This window comes from Syngnathus leptorhynchus, chromosome 1 (assembly GCF_054491065.1).
Source record: "Syngnathus leptorhynchus isolate UIUO chromosome 1, UIUO_Slep, whole genome shotgun sequence".
In the NCBI taxonomy this organism is placed as follows: domain Eukaryota; kingdom Metazoa; phylum Chordata; class Actinopteri; order Syngnathiformes; family Syngnathidae; genus Syngnathus; species Syngnathus leptorhynchus.
This window is the reverse complement of record NC_141195.1, coordinates 16895185-16914383: the sequence shown is the minus strand read 5'-3', so window position 1 is coordinate 16914383 and position 19199 is coordinate 16895185. Positions and strand designations below refer to the sequence as shown.

The 19199-nt window shown below is 41.7% G+C and overlaps 1 protein-coding gene across 3 annotated transcripts; it reads right to left on the bottom strand.

Moving 5' to 3' along the window:
• Positions 1–186: 186 nt before the first annotated feature.
• On the bottom strand, positions 187–17440 carry LOC147062301 (sodium- and chloride-dependent taurine transporter-like). Of its 3 annotated transcripts, none has more exons than XM_085921588.1 (15): positions 13570–14828; positions 11874–12103; positions 11662–11796; positions 8557–8791; positions 8310–8442; positions 7963–8097; positions 7353–7456; positions 7086–7210; positions 4848–4960; positions 4553–4690; positions 4112–4214; positions 3562–3662; positions 3303–3473; positions 2724–2878; positions 187–591 (listed from the first exon to the last, which is right to left on the bottom strand). In XM_085921588.1, exons 1-15 carry the CDS (start codon positions 13578–13580, stop codon positions 555–557), a joined length of 1926 nt encoding a protein of 641 aa, XP_085777714.1. In that variant the 5' UTR covers positions 13581–14828; the 3' UTR covers positions 187–554. The 3 variants fall into 3 exon arrangements, with proteins under 3 accessions (XP_085777714.1, XP_085777723.1, XP_085777733.1); XM_085921597.1 differs by lacking the exon at positions 13570–14828 and adding an exon at positions 17286–17440 and having other exon boundaries at positions 190–591; XM_085921607.1 differs by lacking the exon at positions 187–591 and having other exon boundaries at positions 962–2878; positions 13570–14786.
• Positions 17441–19199: the final 1759 nt, after the last annotated feature.

Genomic DNA, 19199 nt, shown 5'->3' with positions numbered 1-19199 from the left:
TACTTGACTTGACTTTTAGGTCAAGTGTCACTGAGCTACAGCAGGGAGTGTGAAGGGCTGTATGAGTGACAATAAAGGTGAAAACAGGTTCCCATAAAGATTAACGTAGTACTTAAAATAGGAGGGGAACATTAAGCAGAGCCCTTTATCAGGCCAGCTATTGCGTTGGTTAACTTATTTATGTCCAGAAGTATTAGAACAATGAGAATTGTTTTCAGCATTTTACTCTGCCACATTACATTTCAAATAAATACGTGATTACAATGGACTAAGATTTGTTTAAAGAACTTTCACATTTTCTGAAAGGAGCAGGTAGGCCTTTTCATTGTACATTTGCTTTTCTTGGCATTTACTGTCAGATAGGGTTCTGACGATGGCATCCTGGTGCCCGAATAAGAAAATAGTTACATTGCGGCCTACCAAAAAGCTGCCTGGAGGATTTTTTGCTGCTGATCTGGACATGAAGTAGATGAATATGGATTTGCTGGTAGAGCTGTCTGTCCATCACTGCGCCTGTTATTTATTCCTCGTGTCCCATTGCTCTGGACACTGTATCAATCTTTACTTCCTCCATTTTCTCCATTACGTTTCCTGTACAAGTCCAGCAAAATATTTCCTGTTAAAACTTTGAATCTCTCTGCAAATCCCTTGTCTATTTTTTATGGCAATTGGCAAAGAGGATTAATTATTCGCTTAATAGTGGTCAGGCTGTATTTTTTTTTTTTTCCCCACAAAGGTTTTTTTTCACGATGACGCTCCATAGTCTAATCAGTTTTGATGATGTCAAGCACATCTGTGCAAACTGGGAAAACTTAACGCAATTAAAAAAAAAAAAAACACCACAGCGTGCATTAAAAACGGTTCCTCTCCCTGTACAGTATTCCACATGAAATAAATTGATCTACGTAATAAAACATCTATTTTAATTGAATTATATAGGAGAAAATGATGATCAAATCTGTCCAAGAAACAGTGTTTATTGTAGTCTATGTGGAAATGATGCAATGTGCATCCAAACGTAGACAAATGTGAGTTACATACTTTGGTACATTTAGATTTTTAGTGGATGAAACTGCAAGTTGGACTCTTATGAGTTGTTGCTTTTTTTGAATACAGTATTGCATTTTAATTCTGGTTAATTCATAACATTGAACATTTACAAGTTGCCATTTCTACACTGAATATTGCACAATTAAAACACATTTATGAGTTGTTTCCAATCAGTCGTGATGTTTGTATGATGTACAAAATTGTTACAAAAGGCATATGTGATTTACAAACAATTGCAATTCTACTATACAACTGGCTAAAGTCAATGTTAAAAACGAAGCATAATCAAGAATGTCTGCTGTTGAAATGAGCCCAACAGAGTTGTTAGGGGAGAAAGGGAAAAAAAAACCAAAAAAAAAAAAACAAGCACAGTTCTATTTGCAGGATTACTTTACGGCATAGGTGTCAAACTCAAGGCCCGGGGCCAGATATGGCCCACCACATCATTTTATGTGGCCCCCGAAGACAATTGTGCATCGACATCATGTGTCAATACTAAAACTACAAATTGTCTTCACTTTTAAAGAAATAGATATCGCTAAAAATGTTTTGGTACTATTCATCTTTTAAAAATATTTGAACATTTTTAGTCTGTTCGTTTCAAACCTAATTATTCATCAGCTTGTTGTCTAGCCTATACTGTATATAATAAAAGGCGTTGACGGTCATAATGGCCCTCCGAAGAAAACTATGACTACGATGCGTCCCGCGACAAAATTGAGTTTGACACTCCTGCTTTACGGATTATGCATGAACCAAGCTGTATTATTTTAGATTCCTACCCGTTCTATGGACGAAGGTTCATTAACATTGATCAATTTGACAATTTATATAGTAAAATATTTCCTGCTGAAACATGTTGCATGTTCTACAGCAACACATTGCACCAGTCAAAACAAACACTACAATAACGGTGAAACAGCAATAAAGTGCAGAGGTTTAAAAAAAAAAAAAAAAAATGCACTGGGACTGACCTTTGCAGTCACAAAAGCAATACACATATACTCTAAAATGCCTTTTTCATCATTGTGATTTTGATCATATTTGTTCTTTTTTTTTTTTTTAACACGGAGCTTCATATGAATGCACCTAGACTTGGCCAAGGCCTTCAACCAAAGCAGAATAAAATGTATAGTATATGTTTAAATGTATAAGATATACTCCTAACAGATGTGAGCTCATCTATGAATGATATATTGTCTTTCAGATTCAGATGAATGCGACAAATTAGCTCAGTAACAAAGCGGCCGCCGTCACAGAGGATGTTCTCACATCGCCTACCTTTTTTTTTTTTTTTTTTTAACAACACATTAAGTCTGCTGAATTTAAGAGAAGTGAGAATTTCATTCCTGCTTCTTTTGCCCGACACAAAAATTTCTCATCTCTCTGGAATCAACAAGAAGAAAGGTAGTAAACATTGAACATGTTCTAATGTGGAAAATACTGGACTGCCATACGATCAGTGCCAAAACTACAGCAACGACAGCTGAAACATTAACAATATTGATATGGTAAAAAATAGAGAGCCAAAAATCACATCAATATAGAATTCTCCTCATAGATATGGAACCACAGGGTCTCTAAGGTGGTCGACGCAAACCTACCGACGTTAGCGAATACGATAAGAACAGGAAAAGCACATGAATCTTATTCCTCTCACAGAGAGCGCTCACATGGTTGTTTCTACAATGGTGTGGGTGGGCTTGATGGAGCCGCTGTTCCCATTGGGGTCCAGGGGCTGAGTCAGCTCGCTGTTTTTCGGCACCATGTACTCTTTGGGCCGGGAGCTCACGCCTGACTTTGCCGGAGCCGCCACCGCTTTGATCCGCTGTGGGAAAGAATAACATTTAGCCAGCAATCACTTTTACTATGATGCTGAGTCATCAAATGCAATTTACAGTGAGGGATGTTTTGGGGACGGTATTTGGTGTAAAATGCTTGAGAACCATTGACTGATTATTTATGAAGCAAAATGTAGACCATCGTTTAGAACTTTCTTGAAGGAGAGGTATTCTTTTCACGAAACTTATTTCTACACCTGAATAACAGGAAGGTCAGTTAAAACATGAGCTGCACAGCAAATCATGCAACAGATTTCTTTGTCATTCATAATTTTGGGATTTGACATTATAGCGTCAGTTGAGTTGCGTTTAAAAAGCTGCAAGCCGTTTCGTCACCATTTTTCTGTAGCTTCATTTGCAAGGATCTAAAAGTATGGATGTTGCTCACATCCCCACTTTGTATCCACTCACTTCAATGAGGGGTCCTTCAGATTGCAAGATCTTGATGACCATCACCATGGGGATACAGATCATGGAGGACAAGGCCAAGCACCAACCCAGGCCGATGGCCCAGTCAGGGTATTCGTACACTTTGTTATAGGTCAAAGGCTTGTACTTGACCAGCGAGAAGACAAAACAGCCCTGAGGGGCAAAACACAAATCGGGTTTTATAGTTCAAAGTTGGCCATGTTTCGTCGTAGAAAGGTTATGACGACAGTGATGGTCTCACCATGCAGAGGACTGGTGTGATGATGGTCCAGCTCCATTTCATCCACGAGTTTGGTCTGTAGCCAATCATATCCTCAACTCCATCGTAAAAATTATCAACTCCTGACACATATTGGTGGGAGGAAAACTTTTGTTATTGAGAAATGGCCTCCAATATCCATCAACATGGAAATTGCTTTACAAGTGCTTATCTGTCTGTGCGAACGATATCCTATCTGGTTACAATCATATAGCTTGATAGACGCTTAGTATTTTCCAGGCAGAACTAGTTCACCAGGTCATCTATCCATTTCTCAACACATTTGTTATTAACACATAGGACACCATTTTTGGCAGAGGAAAATACAGATTAACGATTAATTGAGCAATTAATTTGAGAAATGTATAATGCACACATTCATTCACTGTAAAAAAAAAAAAAAAAAAAAATCCAACCCAGGATTGTGAGCCAACCCAGAAGGGCGCAGAGTTCATTTGTGTTTTTGCAACTCTTTGGAATCATTACTTTGCTAAACAACTCAAAGAAACCAATCAAAGTCACGTCCACTTACCATAAACCCAGGCTACAGCAATGCATTCAAAAAATGCAACCCACAAAAGGCACACACCGCTGGCTGCATAGTAGTCGAAGAGTTGAAACACGTACATGCCACCCTGGGGAAGAAGAATTGTGGCATCAATCTGAGTGTGTGCAATTGAAGAGAGTTGCAGAGATGGAAGGTGACATTAAAAACAACGGGTAGGCCGGGATGTCCAATGTTAAGCACAAGAATGTCTGTGCCCGACGGACTGAAGCAGAGTTCAACAGGTGCTGAAAGTACGTGCAAGATGACCAACTGTTCCATTCTAGGATGCGCAAGAATGCCAGGAGAGAAAACGTAGCAAGCCATATTTGGTCGCAACACCAAGGCCAGCGGAAAGTCGCTGACGTGACCGAGAGTCTCTTTCGCTTCTCCAAATAGAATCAACACAGGCTAAAAGTGAGGACTTACCTTGGTTACCATAGCGAGTCCCAGGAGATAACTTAGGAAACACATGATGGCGATGAAGATCTCTCGCCGGTAACCCTGCCTGAGGAGGGCCGGATACAGATCTACAATGGACGTGATCTGTCCTTCCACCTCAACAAACTGCAAAAGCAAAAAGATCGATTCATAGACGTTATCCAGAGTAGAAATTTTTACCAATATATGGTCATTTTTTTGTTTTGATCAAGAGTAGAGGAAAAATACGAGTAAAAGTATTTCATTTTCCGCCATTGATAAATGTCATACATTGAGCACATACCTGGCTGTCAAGACCAAGTAGCAGCAGCATGATAAAGAAGAGGATGGCCCAGAAAGTTGGCAGCGGCATCATGGACACTGCTTTAGGGTAAGCGATGAAAGCCAAGCCGGGACCTGGAGGGGAAAACAGATTGGGGAAGGGGAGGAGAGGGGGTAAAGGACAGCGTTAACAACGCTTGGCTAATTTAAGATTGGACGACAAGCATATTGGGGTAAAAAAAACAAAAACGTATTGTCATCAAATGACTGAGCTAGTGAGGCTGAACAATGTATGTCACCCTCTCAACTGTACAGGAAGTATGACCTCATCTAGGGAACAGCTCAAAGGTTTAAAAAAAATAAAATAAAAATGTTTCATTGCGAGCTGAGTCACTATGAATATCTACGGATGCTTTTGTGTTGGGTAAGTGTTTACTTGCAGGAAAGTAATAAAGATAATACATTAGTCATAATGAAAGCAACACGAACTCAGCCTCATTGAAACAGACCATTTATACATTAACTTGGCTTTTAATTAGTCATATAGTTCACCTAGTCACTCATACTGTCCATAAAACGCACCTTCAAAGAAATGTAACATCTCCGTTAGATCTTAAAATATAGTACTGGAATAAAAACATGACTCAAGCTTTTACTATCTTACATTTACAAGTGAACAAAGCAATGAGTGTGTGATGATACCAATATCGTGGAAAGCCGCAACCCATTTTGTTCACCCATCTAGTCCATCATTCACAACAGCGCTTTCATGTCAACTACTCAGCTCCTATTCATTGTCGGAAAAAAACACTGGCCATCGTATGGCATTTATTCTGAGAACTACGATAAATCTTTACTGAGTCCCCAAACGTAAATTCTGACAAAGCAGTGCACAATGAAGACAGATAATGCATAAGCAATACAGCATAACAACCCGACAGGTATGACAAATATGCTCTTCAACATGAAAAGAATAAACAGGAGCTGAATACTTCCGGATTTTTGGACAGTTGCTAAAATGCAGCCAAGTGGGTTGCCCCTTCTCAATTATTAAAATAATTGAGCAAACTACTTTCTTTGGGCCACGGCCGCACATTGAAGCCGAAAGAGGAGAGTGGATTGAAAATGTCACTGCAACAAAAATATATACAATTGGCAATTCAGCTAAACACAATTAACTCACCTTCACCAACGTACAGCGTAGGTAAAAAAAAAAACCTCTACCCTGTATTGTGTTTGGAATCCACATACAATATACTTTACAGTATTCTCATTATTATGGCAAAATTGTCATGAAAGAAATAGATGGGTCCAATATAGGAGAGTGATTATTTGAAGAAGCTATTGGCAATGAGCAATTGTTCCATTGACTGTACTAGTACATTTCAACATCAGACTCCGGTATGGGCACCTAGTATTCATTTCTCCAAGTATCTGACCATCAAGTGCTTATAAACCTGTTAGCAGCTATACGAGTGACTTGGTGAACTGCAGAACAAATTAAATGAAGTGGGTGGTAAAGAAGTTGTCGGGTGTCACATGACCAGAGTCCACTTGGTTTTAAGCATCATCAAAGCGCTGTGCTCTCATTAAAGAGGAAAATCAAAAACACTGTGTACAACCATCACAGTCCTATAGCCACGATGGTGTCATTTGAGGTCACGAGACTTGATTGGGGTCGAAGCCAAGCAAGAGTTGATTTACAGCAGCGAGCATACGGAAAGGCAGGACATCTCAGTCAAGGAAAAAGAAAAAGGAATCCAAAACGGATGTCATCCACCTCTGGCGATTCACAGCTTGTTAACAGAACTGAGAGGAAGAGGAGGAGGAGGAAGAGGAGCATCACTGGCAGCGAGGAGCTCATGGCCAATGATTGCACGCGAGGCCCAATCTTCTTAGCTGTGTCCCTGAGCTACAACAGGACACGAGCAGCTTGAATGTGGGACACGAGGACGCAAAAGGGAAGCTGCATGGGTGCGCTTGTTGAAGTGATGTCAAGCCAATCCTCTGGGCACCTGACCCACACCGTGAAATCTGCCCTTCGCAGAGTGAAGCAGGAATCACACGTGCCTATCGGTTCTTTGGGGCTTTCTTTTTTTTTTTTTTCCCCAAGGAGTGTGCAATTGCCGATCCCCCTGCATTTCAGCAGCGTTTCTTAATTTTTTTTTTTTTTGGGGGGGGGGGGCTAAATCTCCAATTGTCTTTTCTGTTTGGCAGCAGCGCCTACCATCGCTACTGCCAGCACCTGGAACCCTCGTACCTGACTCTGCCACATCGGCAATGTCCACCCCTTGTTCTTGTGCCATGAAGCCCAGGACGGAAAATATTGCGAAGCCAGACACAAAGCTGGTGCCGCTGTTGAGGACTCCCAGCAGCAAACAGTCCCTATGTCACACATATGTCATGAAGGTTGTTAATGAACACAGACAGAACCGAAGTTCCCATTCTCTTTTTACGTAGCCGTCTGAGACGCATCACTACTGCCCAGCCGCCCCCCCCTCCCTCTCCCGGAGGAGCTGTCGCTCACCTGTAGCAGTTGTATTTGTATTTGTTGTAGCTCCCCAGCGATGTCATGGCACCCAAACAAATGGCGTAGGAGAAGAAAATCTGGGTACCCGCGTCAATCCACACCTTTGAGTTAGGACAAGATCACTTGGTGAACACGTCCCGAGCATTGAAATGAATTTAGCCACAGATGTCTGTTACTAAATGAAAGTCCTATCTTCATTGTAAGTGTTAAGGTTTCTAAACATTAATTGTTTTATTTATTAGATTTGCCAAATTATTGTCGAGTGAAATTTTATTCTTTATCAGAATCGGACTTCTAAAATCCATATCGGTTTGGCCCTAGCTAGCTAAACATATCAAATTAATTGACTCTATTGAAACAAATTGAAATGCCATTCATTTGTAACAGCACCCCCCAAAAAAGTGTTGTTATGCAGAAAAGAAATAATATTAAAAATTATTGACAATTTTCTTTTGCTAATTTTGGACTCGTTTTAATAATTCTTTGCAAATGTGAGCACAAAAAATGACAACCCCCCCACAAGATTTGTCCATATACAATCCCCAACTTGTAACCTGAATATGAAATTCTGCTTGTGGATAACGCACAAAGACATTTCCAGCGTTACCTCTGGGTCCTGCAGGCGAGTCAGGTTGGGGTAAAGGTAAAACTTGATGCCCTCCGATGCCCCGGGCAGGGTCACTCCTCGTACGAGCAGCACAATCAGCATCACAAACGGGAAGGTTGCTGTTATGTACACAACCTAGATCAGACAAAGATGCCATTAGTTTTCTCTTCTATCATTGCCAGGCATAGCCTTTGGTCAACTGTGTTCAGAATACAGCACAAGATAAGTCTAGCTTTCAAAACAGAGATCAAATACAGGTCATACTTATTATAGGAGAGTTCATTTGCTTTGCTGTCCTGACCCAGTTTAGGGGAGACCAAATAAAAAACAATAATCATCCCACTCACTTTCCCAGTGGACTTGACTCCTTTCCAGATGCAGAAGAAGCAGATAATCCACACTGCCAACAGACAAAGGGCCAGATCCCACTTGAGGGGCCCGATTTCTTCGATCCCGGAGGAGATGCTCAGGACGTTACGTCTGCGCGGGATGCACATTGCATATTCATTGGGATCTCATTTTTTACGACACTGGTCAGAGAATTTGACAAATAACATCAAGTAAGCGCCAGCCAGTCAGTCAGTAAATACTCACTCCCAGAATTCTGTAACAGGGGAGGTAAAATTGGTAACATTGGCCATCAGCCAAAGGGACTTGTTTTTTCGAATCGTGTCCTCCACACAATGTTCTGTGTTCCAGGGCTGCTTGCATTTGGCCCAGGGGAGCTCAGGCTGAAAGCATTGAAATAGGTAGTAGAGACCCCAAGCCAAGATCACTATGTAGTAGATATTCAGCAGGGAGACGATCACGATTGAGGCATAGCCAATACCTGCAGAGAAGAAAAGGGAAATTAAATGTGCCGTTACTGCTTGCCACTTAACTACACCAATTTATATACAAGGATCCCATTGGTAAGTCTATTCATCAAATAATCCATCAATGTGAATACAGAAGGGCAGAAGCTACAGAAAAAAAAAATAGAAGCCTAAGATAATGTAATAGAGCACCTATGGAAAGTTGTCACGGTCACCAAATTTGAAGGTAGGTGCTAAGACACTTGACACGGCTATGAAGATGCCGAATCCAAAATCAAGCGCGTGATGCTATCATATGGACCATAAGCTCCGAGCTATGTTTCCACAACATCGCAGGGAACCGTGTAATGAAGAATGGCGGAAGCTCTCAAAATGAACCTGATAAAATGTCGACGTGCTGTGACTTCTGACATTACCGCTACGAGTCAACATGTCTTGCCAGATAGTGATACGTTTTAGCTCCGTCGTCGTCGTCGTCCTCCAAAACCCGCTGGGGAAAAATTTGGCTCTTAAGTTGCCAAATTCTTCCACTGTGGCTAACTTTGTCAGCGGCAACCATAAAACCAAACAGCTGCCGAGTGATAATTTGCTGTGGATTTGACACTATGCAGCTCAACACCTTTCACACACTTTTTTTTTTTTGATTGATTTGAGCCATTGTAAAAGCGTCTCTTCCATATTTGATTTCATGTACAGTATGTAAGCATGTTTATATTCAAGGTGAAGCTTTTAAGGATGATATTCTCATGCAGCGTCTGCTTGTGTAGAAGGTTATCCGCTCCAGGCACAGAATGTTCATGGAACACCATCTGTTCATTAATTCTCTCTCCACACTTTTGAACACATCTGCACAGTGCTTCATTTTTACAGACCTATTGTTTATTTCAGTTCTCAAAACCTCACAGTAGCACAAGTTTATTACCGTCATTTCCGGACTATAAACTGCTACTTTTTGCGCAAGCTGTGAACGCTGCGGTTTATCTATGAATTTGTCATGTTTGTTTTATGATATTGTAAGAGGATTTGTTGTCGTAATACAGGTAATAGAAATGAGCACATTTCATTTAAAACACCTGCAGTTTATAGTCAGGAGCGGTTTATACGGGATTTTCCACTCATTTCATTTTGCGCAGTTTATAGTCCGGACATAACGGCAGTTTTGTTGGAGCATGAAGACAAATTTCTGAACTTATCCAAAATCAAGATGACAAATAGTAACTCAATGTGTTCAACTATTCATTCATGCATAATACAAATTTGTAAATAAAACCAAATCCTTGAGTACTGGTCATGTGAATAAGTTTCTTTTTCATTTCAGTTGCTCCATGACGGTTTCCCTTATCATCTTATCACCGACATCTGGGGCAAAGGGTACATGCGCAAACAAAACATCAAATTTGAACAGACACAGCACGTCTCATTTTGATGTCCTTAATCAACGTCTGCACAAGATTAGCGTTGAAATTTCAGGACAAATTGTCCATTGTTCTTCTACCAGTGAGCTATTCATGTTCCAAGGGTCCACAGCACAACTAGATACCGAAAGAAAAAGACGTCCGTGTAAACAAAGCGCTGTTGTTGAGCAACTCATTACAACTACCGATAGCCATTCTCATAAATGAGGTCAACGAGGGGGAAGCATCTCTCTGATTTTGTGCTATTCTTGGATGACTTTGCTGTGAACCTCAACAAAGAATTGCCCTGCTCCCTCTTGCTTGCCCTACAGTATTTTTATACAAATCACTTTGACACCTCATGATGCCAAATGCAAACCCGTGTGCATGTGACAGGTGTGATAAAAAGCTCTCGAGGTGGGGACCGATGACGTGTGCTTGGCCACTTTGTGGATACGTGCAGACTTTCGTACCTAATGGCCAGACGGCCACTATGCCTCATAGAAAGGCCGGGCGCAGTGCCTACACTCTACGTGTTCTGCCCCAAAACAGCGTGCCTTCATCTTTAGAAATATCCTCAATGTGAAAATGAACAAGGGTAGTGGCAACACATCATGCAGTGCTCATTGCTAGGCAACTTCTCTCTTTTTTTTGTCTCGTCTGTTTCTATGACAACCAAGAACCCATCACACGGATAAACAAGCTGCAATGCATCATCTGTGCCTTGGTATGTGCTCACCGGATAATTCATCTTCAATGCTGAATGAAGAATGATTGTCTATAAATGATCATCTCTTAATTTGTTTTGTATTTGAGAAAAGGTGTCGCCCGTCTGCAGAGATTCAACTTTAGGTTCATCTGTGGTCCAGAGATTTCATGATTTCATGGTACAATGAAAAAAATGAAATCCACCCCACCTCAAATATTAGGAGCTCCTAATATAACAGTGAATCTCTAACAGCAAATGATCGATCATCAACTGGTGGGCCCTGGGCCAAATCCGGCCCGCCAAATTGGTCAATCTGGCCCGCAACTGGATTCCATAATTATCAGGATCAATTATGAGGATTTTTTTTCTGTCCCCGACTGCAGTTTAGCACCAGTTCGAGAAGCTTCACAGACGTCACAGTGCTTTGACGCTTGCTACAGTTCCTACTCTTTAACACCATTGATGAAAACACGGCACTCCTCGAGCAGGTGTTACCGCAGTTTGTCCACAAAGCTACACTGCTTGAGTCTTCTTGCCTAGAGATGTCCCTGTCCCAAGAAATTTGCCACGGATAGCATAAAATGTACTATGCGTTGCGGTAATCTTGACAGCCAGAAAGGTTCTCAAACTGAATTTTGGGATGGAAACTCAAACGTGGGAGAACTGTGCTAATCTCTCACAGCACCCCGAAATGTGCTCCAGCACAGTGGCTGAGAATTACTGATGGTCAGTGACATCAAACATCTGATCAGCAGTGAGGCAGAAAAGTATTTGGACTGACCCGTGAAGATGGGGCAAAGTTTGGCCCAGCAGGTGATGCCTCCTTCAGAGGTGTACTGACCCAGTGCCACTTCCAGGAAGAAGACTGGCAGCCCTCCCCCAAACAGGAAGATGAAGTAAGGGATGAGGAATGCACCTGGGTGAGAAAGAAAGCTGATCAGTTAACTTCTCACCGCTTCAACCACTTTGGCTTTTGTGCATCTTCCTACTTACCTCCACCATTCTTATAACAAAGGTAAGGGAAACGCCAGACATTTCCTAATCCGACGAAGCCTCCGGCTACGGACAAAACAAAGTCGAGCTTGCTGGCCCACTTCTCCCTCTGCGGAGCTTTGCCTTCGGCCTCATCTTCGGGCCGCGTGCCTGGGCTCTTCCCCGGTGAGGGTTTCAACGTGTCCTTGTGGAAATCCTTCAGGCATTGAAGCTTCTCTTTCTGGGCCATGCTGCGGGCGACGTAACAGAGGGCACGCGCTTAGCGAGTAAATGGACGATGGCAGAGGTGAGCGGGACGAAGCGCCGGGCATTAGGGAGATAATATCGTCTCCTGATTGCGTTGCAGAGTGCTGCGTAATCACTGAGTACGTGAGATTCCCTGGCATGTTGGCTAATCTTGCTAATCTGAGCATCTGATGCACCGAGGTCATTGGAGACGTGAGAAATGTTTGGGTGGCAGAGTTAAATTGAAGCAAGCCTCGTCAAATTAAATCAATTGGAAAGGTAGAATCGTGACGGCAACCTGCGTTTTTAATAATAATAATAATCATCAAATTCAAACAGACATTGGAATGTAGTAGAATGCGATTTTCAAATTGGAGACGCTGGAGTTTTGAGGGGAAAAAAACGTTTTGTATCAATAGGTTTATTTTTTTTTATATGCGTTTCTATTTTTATTTATAATATACTGATTGGATAAAATCATAACAATAATGGGAAGGGTGTCGGCGAGATTATTTTTCAAAATCAACTCAAGTCGCCATCAACTAGTAAAAAGGTGAATTAATCCGGTTTCCATGATTAAATAGCAAGGGAATTAAATTAACAAAATATGCACTTCCAGTAAGAGTTGACATGTATCTTGTGCCACAGCACTCATAGGTCCAAATTTAGAGAGGAAGATAACGCCTAGCCTGCTTACCCACAAGCTTACACCAAGGCCAATCATTATAATGTCGTTTCTAGGAAAGATAAACTGTCTTAATTGACATGGTACATCATTCCATTTCCTGACCAGCGAGAGCTCACATTGCTGGTGGGTCAAAACCTATTGTGAAATATGAGGTGAATTGCCCAATGTGACGCCAAAGCAAATAAAAGCAAGGCGATCATAAAAAAAAACATTTTACAACCAAACTTTCAACGTTCATACTGGGATCGACAAATTCTTTCACCTCAACAGACCTTGGTCCAAGTGTGAGCAATGTGTCATTATTTTCGGGCATTTTTTTCACCTCCTTGTTATGCATGACAAGTCAAACTGAGTAGCTTTTCATTCTCCAGCCTCATTACATAACTGGATCGCACCCACACCATTTCTCATCCTCTCGCTGCTTTTCCTTCTCTTTTGCTCCTGTAATGCTCCTGCACCTGCTCGCCTGACTTCTGGTACCGTTGACGCTCGCTGTGCTGTTCAATCAAACTGTCTTTGGGATTTAACGCAATTCATTTGCATCAATAAATAGTCGAATCTGTCAAATTGAGTCTTCTGAAGTTGTTTTGCAATTTTGTAGAAGCCACCATTTCTATCTGCCGGATTGTGAAAGTAATTCCAGAAAACAGAAGATAGATGTCTGAATTAAATGATCCACATAAGCTTCCAACAAATATGATTTGATTGTTATGATTAAAATAATTTCAAAAAAAACTCCGTCTAAACACAACACACTATTGAAGACAATCAAATAAAACTTACATTTCCTTCATGGCTGCAACAATATCAAAGTTTGTCGTCGTCAGCTGTCACCATTCCTCTGTACTAAGTGTATTTATGCCAGCTCGGGTCACTAGAAGTGGAGCTGACAGCAGGGCCCGCCCCTCGGCTAAAGACAATTAAATCCAAAGCAGGGATTGGACGGAGCCTTGCTTTGACAGACAACTCAGGTACAAACATGGGAGACTGTAAATTTCCACTTCTCCCTATCCCACCCCCAACACACACACACACACACACACACACACACACACACTCAAACACACGCACACACACACCTAATTCAAGTTGGAGATGCAGAAGACAAAAGTGGGGTGAGGGAAAACAAAGTTTGGCTTCAACTAATACTTTTGGACAGGGGTCGCCCCACTCGGCCTTGGACAGATACCGAGCCGCGGGTCATTTGATAGCTGGCTGCACGGAAAGACTGCAAAAAAAATAGGTGCATCCATCTGTGCCTGGTTTATGTCAGTGACCTGATGAAGGAGAATCTTCAAATGAGCAATAAAACAAAGCTTCTGTCAAAACGTGTCTTTATGCGAAACCTATTCCTGGCACACTTAAAAGGTTGACGACGCTATTTGCTTTATGGGCTTATCATTGAATCCATTTAGTCCGTGAAGGCACGGTGGCGCGCTGATTAGCATGTCTGCCTCACAGTGTGGGTTGTGGGTTCAATTCCGACTCTGGCCTTTCTGTGTGGAGTTTGCATGTTCTCCCCGGGCCTGCGTGGGTTTCCTTCCACATAATAAATATATATACATAGCAGGCCGATTGAGCACACAAATTGGCCATAGTTGTGAGTTGTTTATCTCTGTGTGCCCTGGTAACCGGTTCAAGGTGCCCCCGCTTACTACCCGATGACGGCTGGGATAGACTCGTGAGGAAAATTCTGAATATGGATGCTTGGATGCATGGAATGGGCTCCACTTTTTTTTTTTTTTTTTTAAAAAGCAATTCCAATTTATCTTAATAATAAAAAATACACATTACATTGTGATGATTTAATTTACTGTTTACCATCGTGACATGTAAATCAAAATAAGTAAACCAAAATTCAAATCAACATTTTTTCTTAACATTATATTTGCACGTACCAATATTTGTGTGAAAGGTGACCGAACCGTTTGCAAACATGCTCTGCAGTGAAGTTAAACTTTGCTGTGGAGTTGCCCTGGTATCTCTTATGTGAATTCCTAGATAACAAGGCTAGGCAGAGGAAATAAATAATAAATCAATCAAAGTGTGACCACAGGGGGCAGCCTTCACGCTGTCGATTCCTTCATGCAAGCCGTTAGCGGCTATAAAATATCAAAGTGGTCAATGTAAATGTTTGGTTTCCGATACAGATCGAGAGAATTTTTCATAATGTATTCAAATATTAGGTGCCAGGATAATTCCAGGTGGCAGAGAAGCGACTGACTCGTCATTTCCCTGGCAACCAAACATCCATCATCAGTTATCTGGAAGGCATTTTCTCTTAGCTACGTCTAAAACCATTGGGTGGGTCTTTATAAAAATAAAAAATAAAATATTTAATCTTCCATATTCTGTGCCGTTTGCTACTTTGTAAATGGACCAGTCAGTACACGATGCACTTCCGCAGATGAAACAACAAGGTCAGACTTCAGATCAGAAGGTTTTATACTATCTGCAAGCAGGAATACGGAAGGGAAGAAAAGGGAGGGGAAAAGAAGGAAAAACATCCTCATAAGAATGTCTCGTTATCGACTGCATATTTTGTTATCTATGTGTCATGACGTTAATGAGCTGTGCCTTATGCATAATGGAAAAGTTACCAAGCTGTATGTGCCGTGTGTGTGCTCTGATGGAGCAACTATCTTTGTAGAAATTAATAAGAGTACCGTATTTTCCGGACTATAAGGCGCACCTTCAATGAAGTGAAGTGATCTGACTCAGCAAATCAATCGCCAATTTAAATGCCGCAATAATATTTCATACCAACACATCGTGGAAACGTTTGGCCATTTAAAAAGTGACGATGACTAGAAAATTATTCCTGTCAGGCTGATCACTTTGCAATGACGTATTTTTTCAAACAACGTGCAAGCCTAAAAATTCCAGTCGAGTGTTTTTATTTAGTCACTTAAGGCTTAAAGCTTTTTAATCAACGCATGCCTTTTATTTGAATTTGTCAGTGGCCTGGCCACACCCTGCAAAATAAGTTTTCGTCAGTGACGGACTAACGGACCTTCTGTAATTCTAACAGAACACAGTCTGCGTCAACTTGTCAAGTCCTACCAACACAATGTCCTTGAATTTTCCGTTGCACACTCACGCATCACAAAGATAATCAAAAGCATGCTTTTGTCACTCTTAACACTTTGACATTCACTCAATGAACATGTTGCCCTGGTATGCAAACCGCTTTGAATCCTTGTCCTCCATAATGCCACAACACGTGCTTTATCATCTGTGCTGTGTAAACACGTCCAGTATGAGCCAATAACATATCCTAAAAGGAAACACGGATGTAATTTCTTCCAGTCTGTTTAGACGCCACTCGGAGTGAGTCCACAATGGCCGGCGTGTGACCATCAATTATTAACTAATAAGGTCTTGGACAGGATTTGCACAGTTTAACAGGGGAACAGGAACCGGTGGATGACAAGTACTATCCCACTCTCACACACAGACTATCACACACGCTCGACTTCTCTAAACTCTGCATGACAACATAATCCATCGCATTTTGGCCCATGTTATGCTCTATGGGCTACATTTGTTATATAACATTTTAACAGTCACTGTGTAAACTATTGTGCAGAGAGAGGATGAGGTTCACAGTCATGTATAATTCTTTAAAGAAAGAAAAATAAAGACTGGAATAAGAATGGGAGTTAAAAACCTGAAATAGTGCTTTGATGGAGATTTATTCATTATTGTAAGGGTAAACTAAAACTGCAGTTGCCCAAAAATTATCAGACCACCTAGTTTTTCTTTGGGGGTTTTGGTCATTTTAATAACTATAGCTGGCTGTACGATTACAGGTGTGACGAAAACTTGAAAACATGGAATGTCTTAAAACATTTGAACAATGATGGAGCTATTGATGAGATGTTGAAGAAAGCCATGGAAGATGGCTAGCTCTTCAATTAACTATATGTATTGTTATCACTCAAGGGTGGTGGAATTTTTTTTTTAACAGCTCTATACATAGATCACACACTTATGTAAATAAGTACATACATGGCATGCATCAAATATTTATCTTGTGTGACTGTGCCAAATGATATGAATTTGAATTGCAAGTTGGATGAAGGAGTTAAAAATAAACACTCAAAGCTCACAATTTGGGATAACTCAGGTTATATCATGACATGGTTTTGTAGTTAGCAAAAGAGTAACTGGGCATTTCAAATAATCAGTCTAGGTAGGGTTCGAAATTAAGCCAGTCAGTCATTGATTTGGTTGACGAATTAATCTTTTATCCTTGAAAAAAAAAAAAAAAGTAGCAGTGAGGAGATGCTTGTCTAACATTGTGCTCTCATCTTCACGTGGAAATGAACGAGGATCAATGACCAAAGCTTTCATACAAATAAAACATGACGTCTTATCGTCAAAGACTGACAACATGCATGTGCATAACATTAAAATCACAATTCATTCCTCGTCCCGTTAAATGTCCTAATGCCATTTTGTGGCTTCACGTGTAAATTACCCAAGAAAGGATTTACCTGTCTGCGGGGCAGCTTGCTCCTCGTTCAACGTTGATTGAAACAATTAAAGCAATTTTCCCGCGTGACCATGACGCTCGTTGGAGCCGCTTGCTTTAATATCAGTTTGAGTGGAAAATCACCAGCTTCTCCATGCAACAACCTCTTAAAGCGACAGTCTCCGCGAGCGCACCTGACTCACCGAGTCCCCCCCCCCCAAAAAAAAAAAAAATCATCATCGCATATTTGCCCTTGATGGAAAATTGGTATTGTCGACCAACGTGGAGCGCACACTTCTCTCACGTTTGATGCGAACTGATTCAAAACAATGACAGCAGTCCAAAGAAAATGGTAGCAAATGTTATTCATCATCATCTTCATCATCATCATCAGCATCCGTTGGAAATATATTTGACATTCCATCATGAAATGAATTATATTTTCAAAAACAATATTCTATTTAGATATCTACAGTTGTATTGGTTTTGATGATTTAATCATTTACTTGTGGCGCATGTGAGAAAATGACCCAAAAAATCTGTGTGGCTTCATTTTATAATACAGTGATTCTCAACTAGTGGAACACAGGCTCCCATGCACAATATAATAATAATAACCTTGATGGGTTAAGAGTTGATGTAAACTTTGAAGAATATTTACTGATTCATCGCAGCATTCTGTACTTCATAGCCAATAGACATACCCCTGATGGAAGTGGCCAACGGCACGCCAACCTACAGCCCCAGGTATGTGGAGGTGTGTTTTGGTGGATGGTGTTTCGGCAGGGACTTTTTTAATGGTCTCTATATCCTAGCCACTGCTGGGTGCATACTTTCTCTGTGTATTTAATCTGCATGTGAATAATGCCAACTGTCACCTTATGGATGTGGTTTCTTTTTTGCTACGTGCCCCCGCTCACCCAGTTTTGTGACCTCACTTCCTCAAGTCCACGTTCTCGGCAGCCCCTGTGGCAATTTCCATCTCTTGAACAACGCCACCCCTGACCGGCATCTCATCCGGCACATGAAGGACTTCTCCGCCCACCTGGCAGGGCCACCATCTTTTTTTTTTCCGAGGCAGACCTGGTGCAGACCTGGACATCCTCAGGATGTATCGAAAACAGCAATCGTCACGCCCTTTGGCTTTTTCGAGTTTCTGAGGGTGCCTTTCAGCCTCAAGGGGGCAGCGCAGGCATTTCGGCGGCTGTTTTTTTTGGACGACATCCTGATGGCCAGTGCATATGCAATGGCCACCTGACACAGTTCGAGCAACTCATGGCCTCATTATCAACTCAGCAATTACTTTTCTTGGCCACTATGTCACGCCACAGGGAGCCACTCCCCTTCTGGCCAGGGCGGACACCGTTGCCAGTTTTTCACCCTCCACCACTGTAAAGTCCCTGCAGGAGTTCTTGGACATGGTGAACTTTTACAACCGGTTCATTCCCAAGGGAGCTCAGATCATGCTGCCCTTGTATGAGACCATGTAGGGGAAAGGGCCTAAGGAGGAAGTCTTTGCCAAGATTGCTTTTGTCAGCAGGCAACTCCATGACAGCAAGAGGAACTACAGCACCTTGACAAAACGCTCCTTGGACTTTTCCTCATCACCAACACTTCCAGTTTCTCATGGAGGACCGGTAGTTCGCTGCCTTTGTGGCCAAGACCTCGGAGACATGGTCTGGGCGTTGTAGCAATGTCAGCTTGTTGCCATATTGGAATTCACTACAGCTAGCCAGCACGTGGCTGGCAAGGACAATTACGCTTCTGACTGCCTCTCCTGGTCAGTAGGGGGTCATCAACCTGGGGCTTGATTACACTACCATGGCTGCAGACATTCTTGGTAGGACCCCTGCCTCCATACCACCCACCTAGTTGATAGAACCACCACAAGTGGCCCCTGTCATGGACTACCTCAGGAGTGGTGGTGCGGGCATTC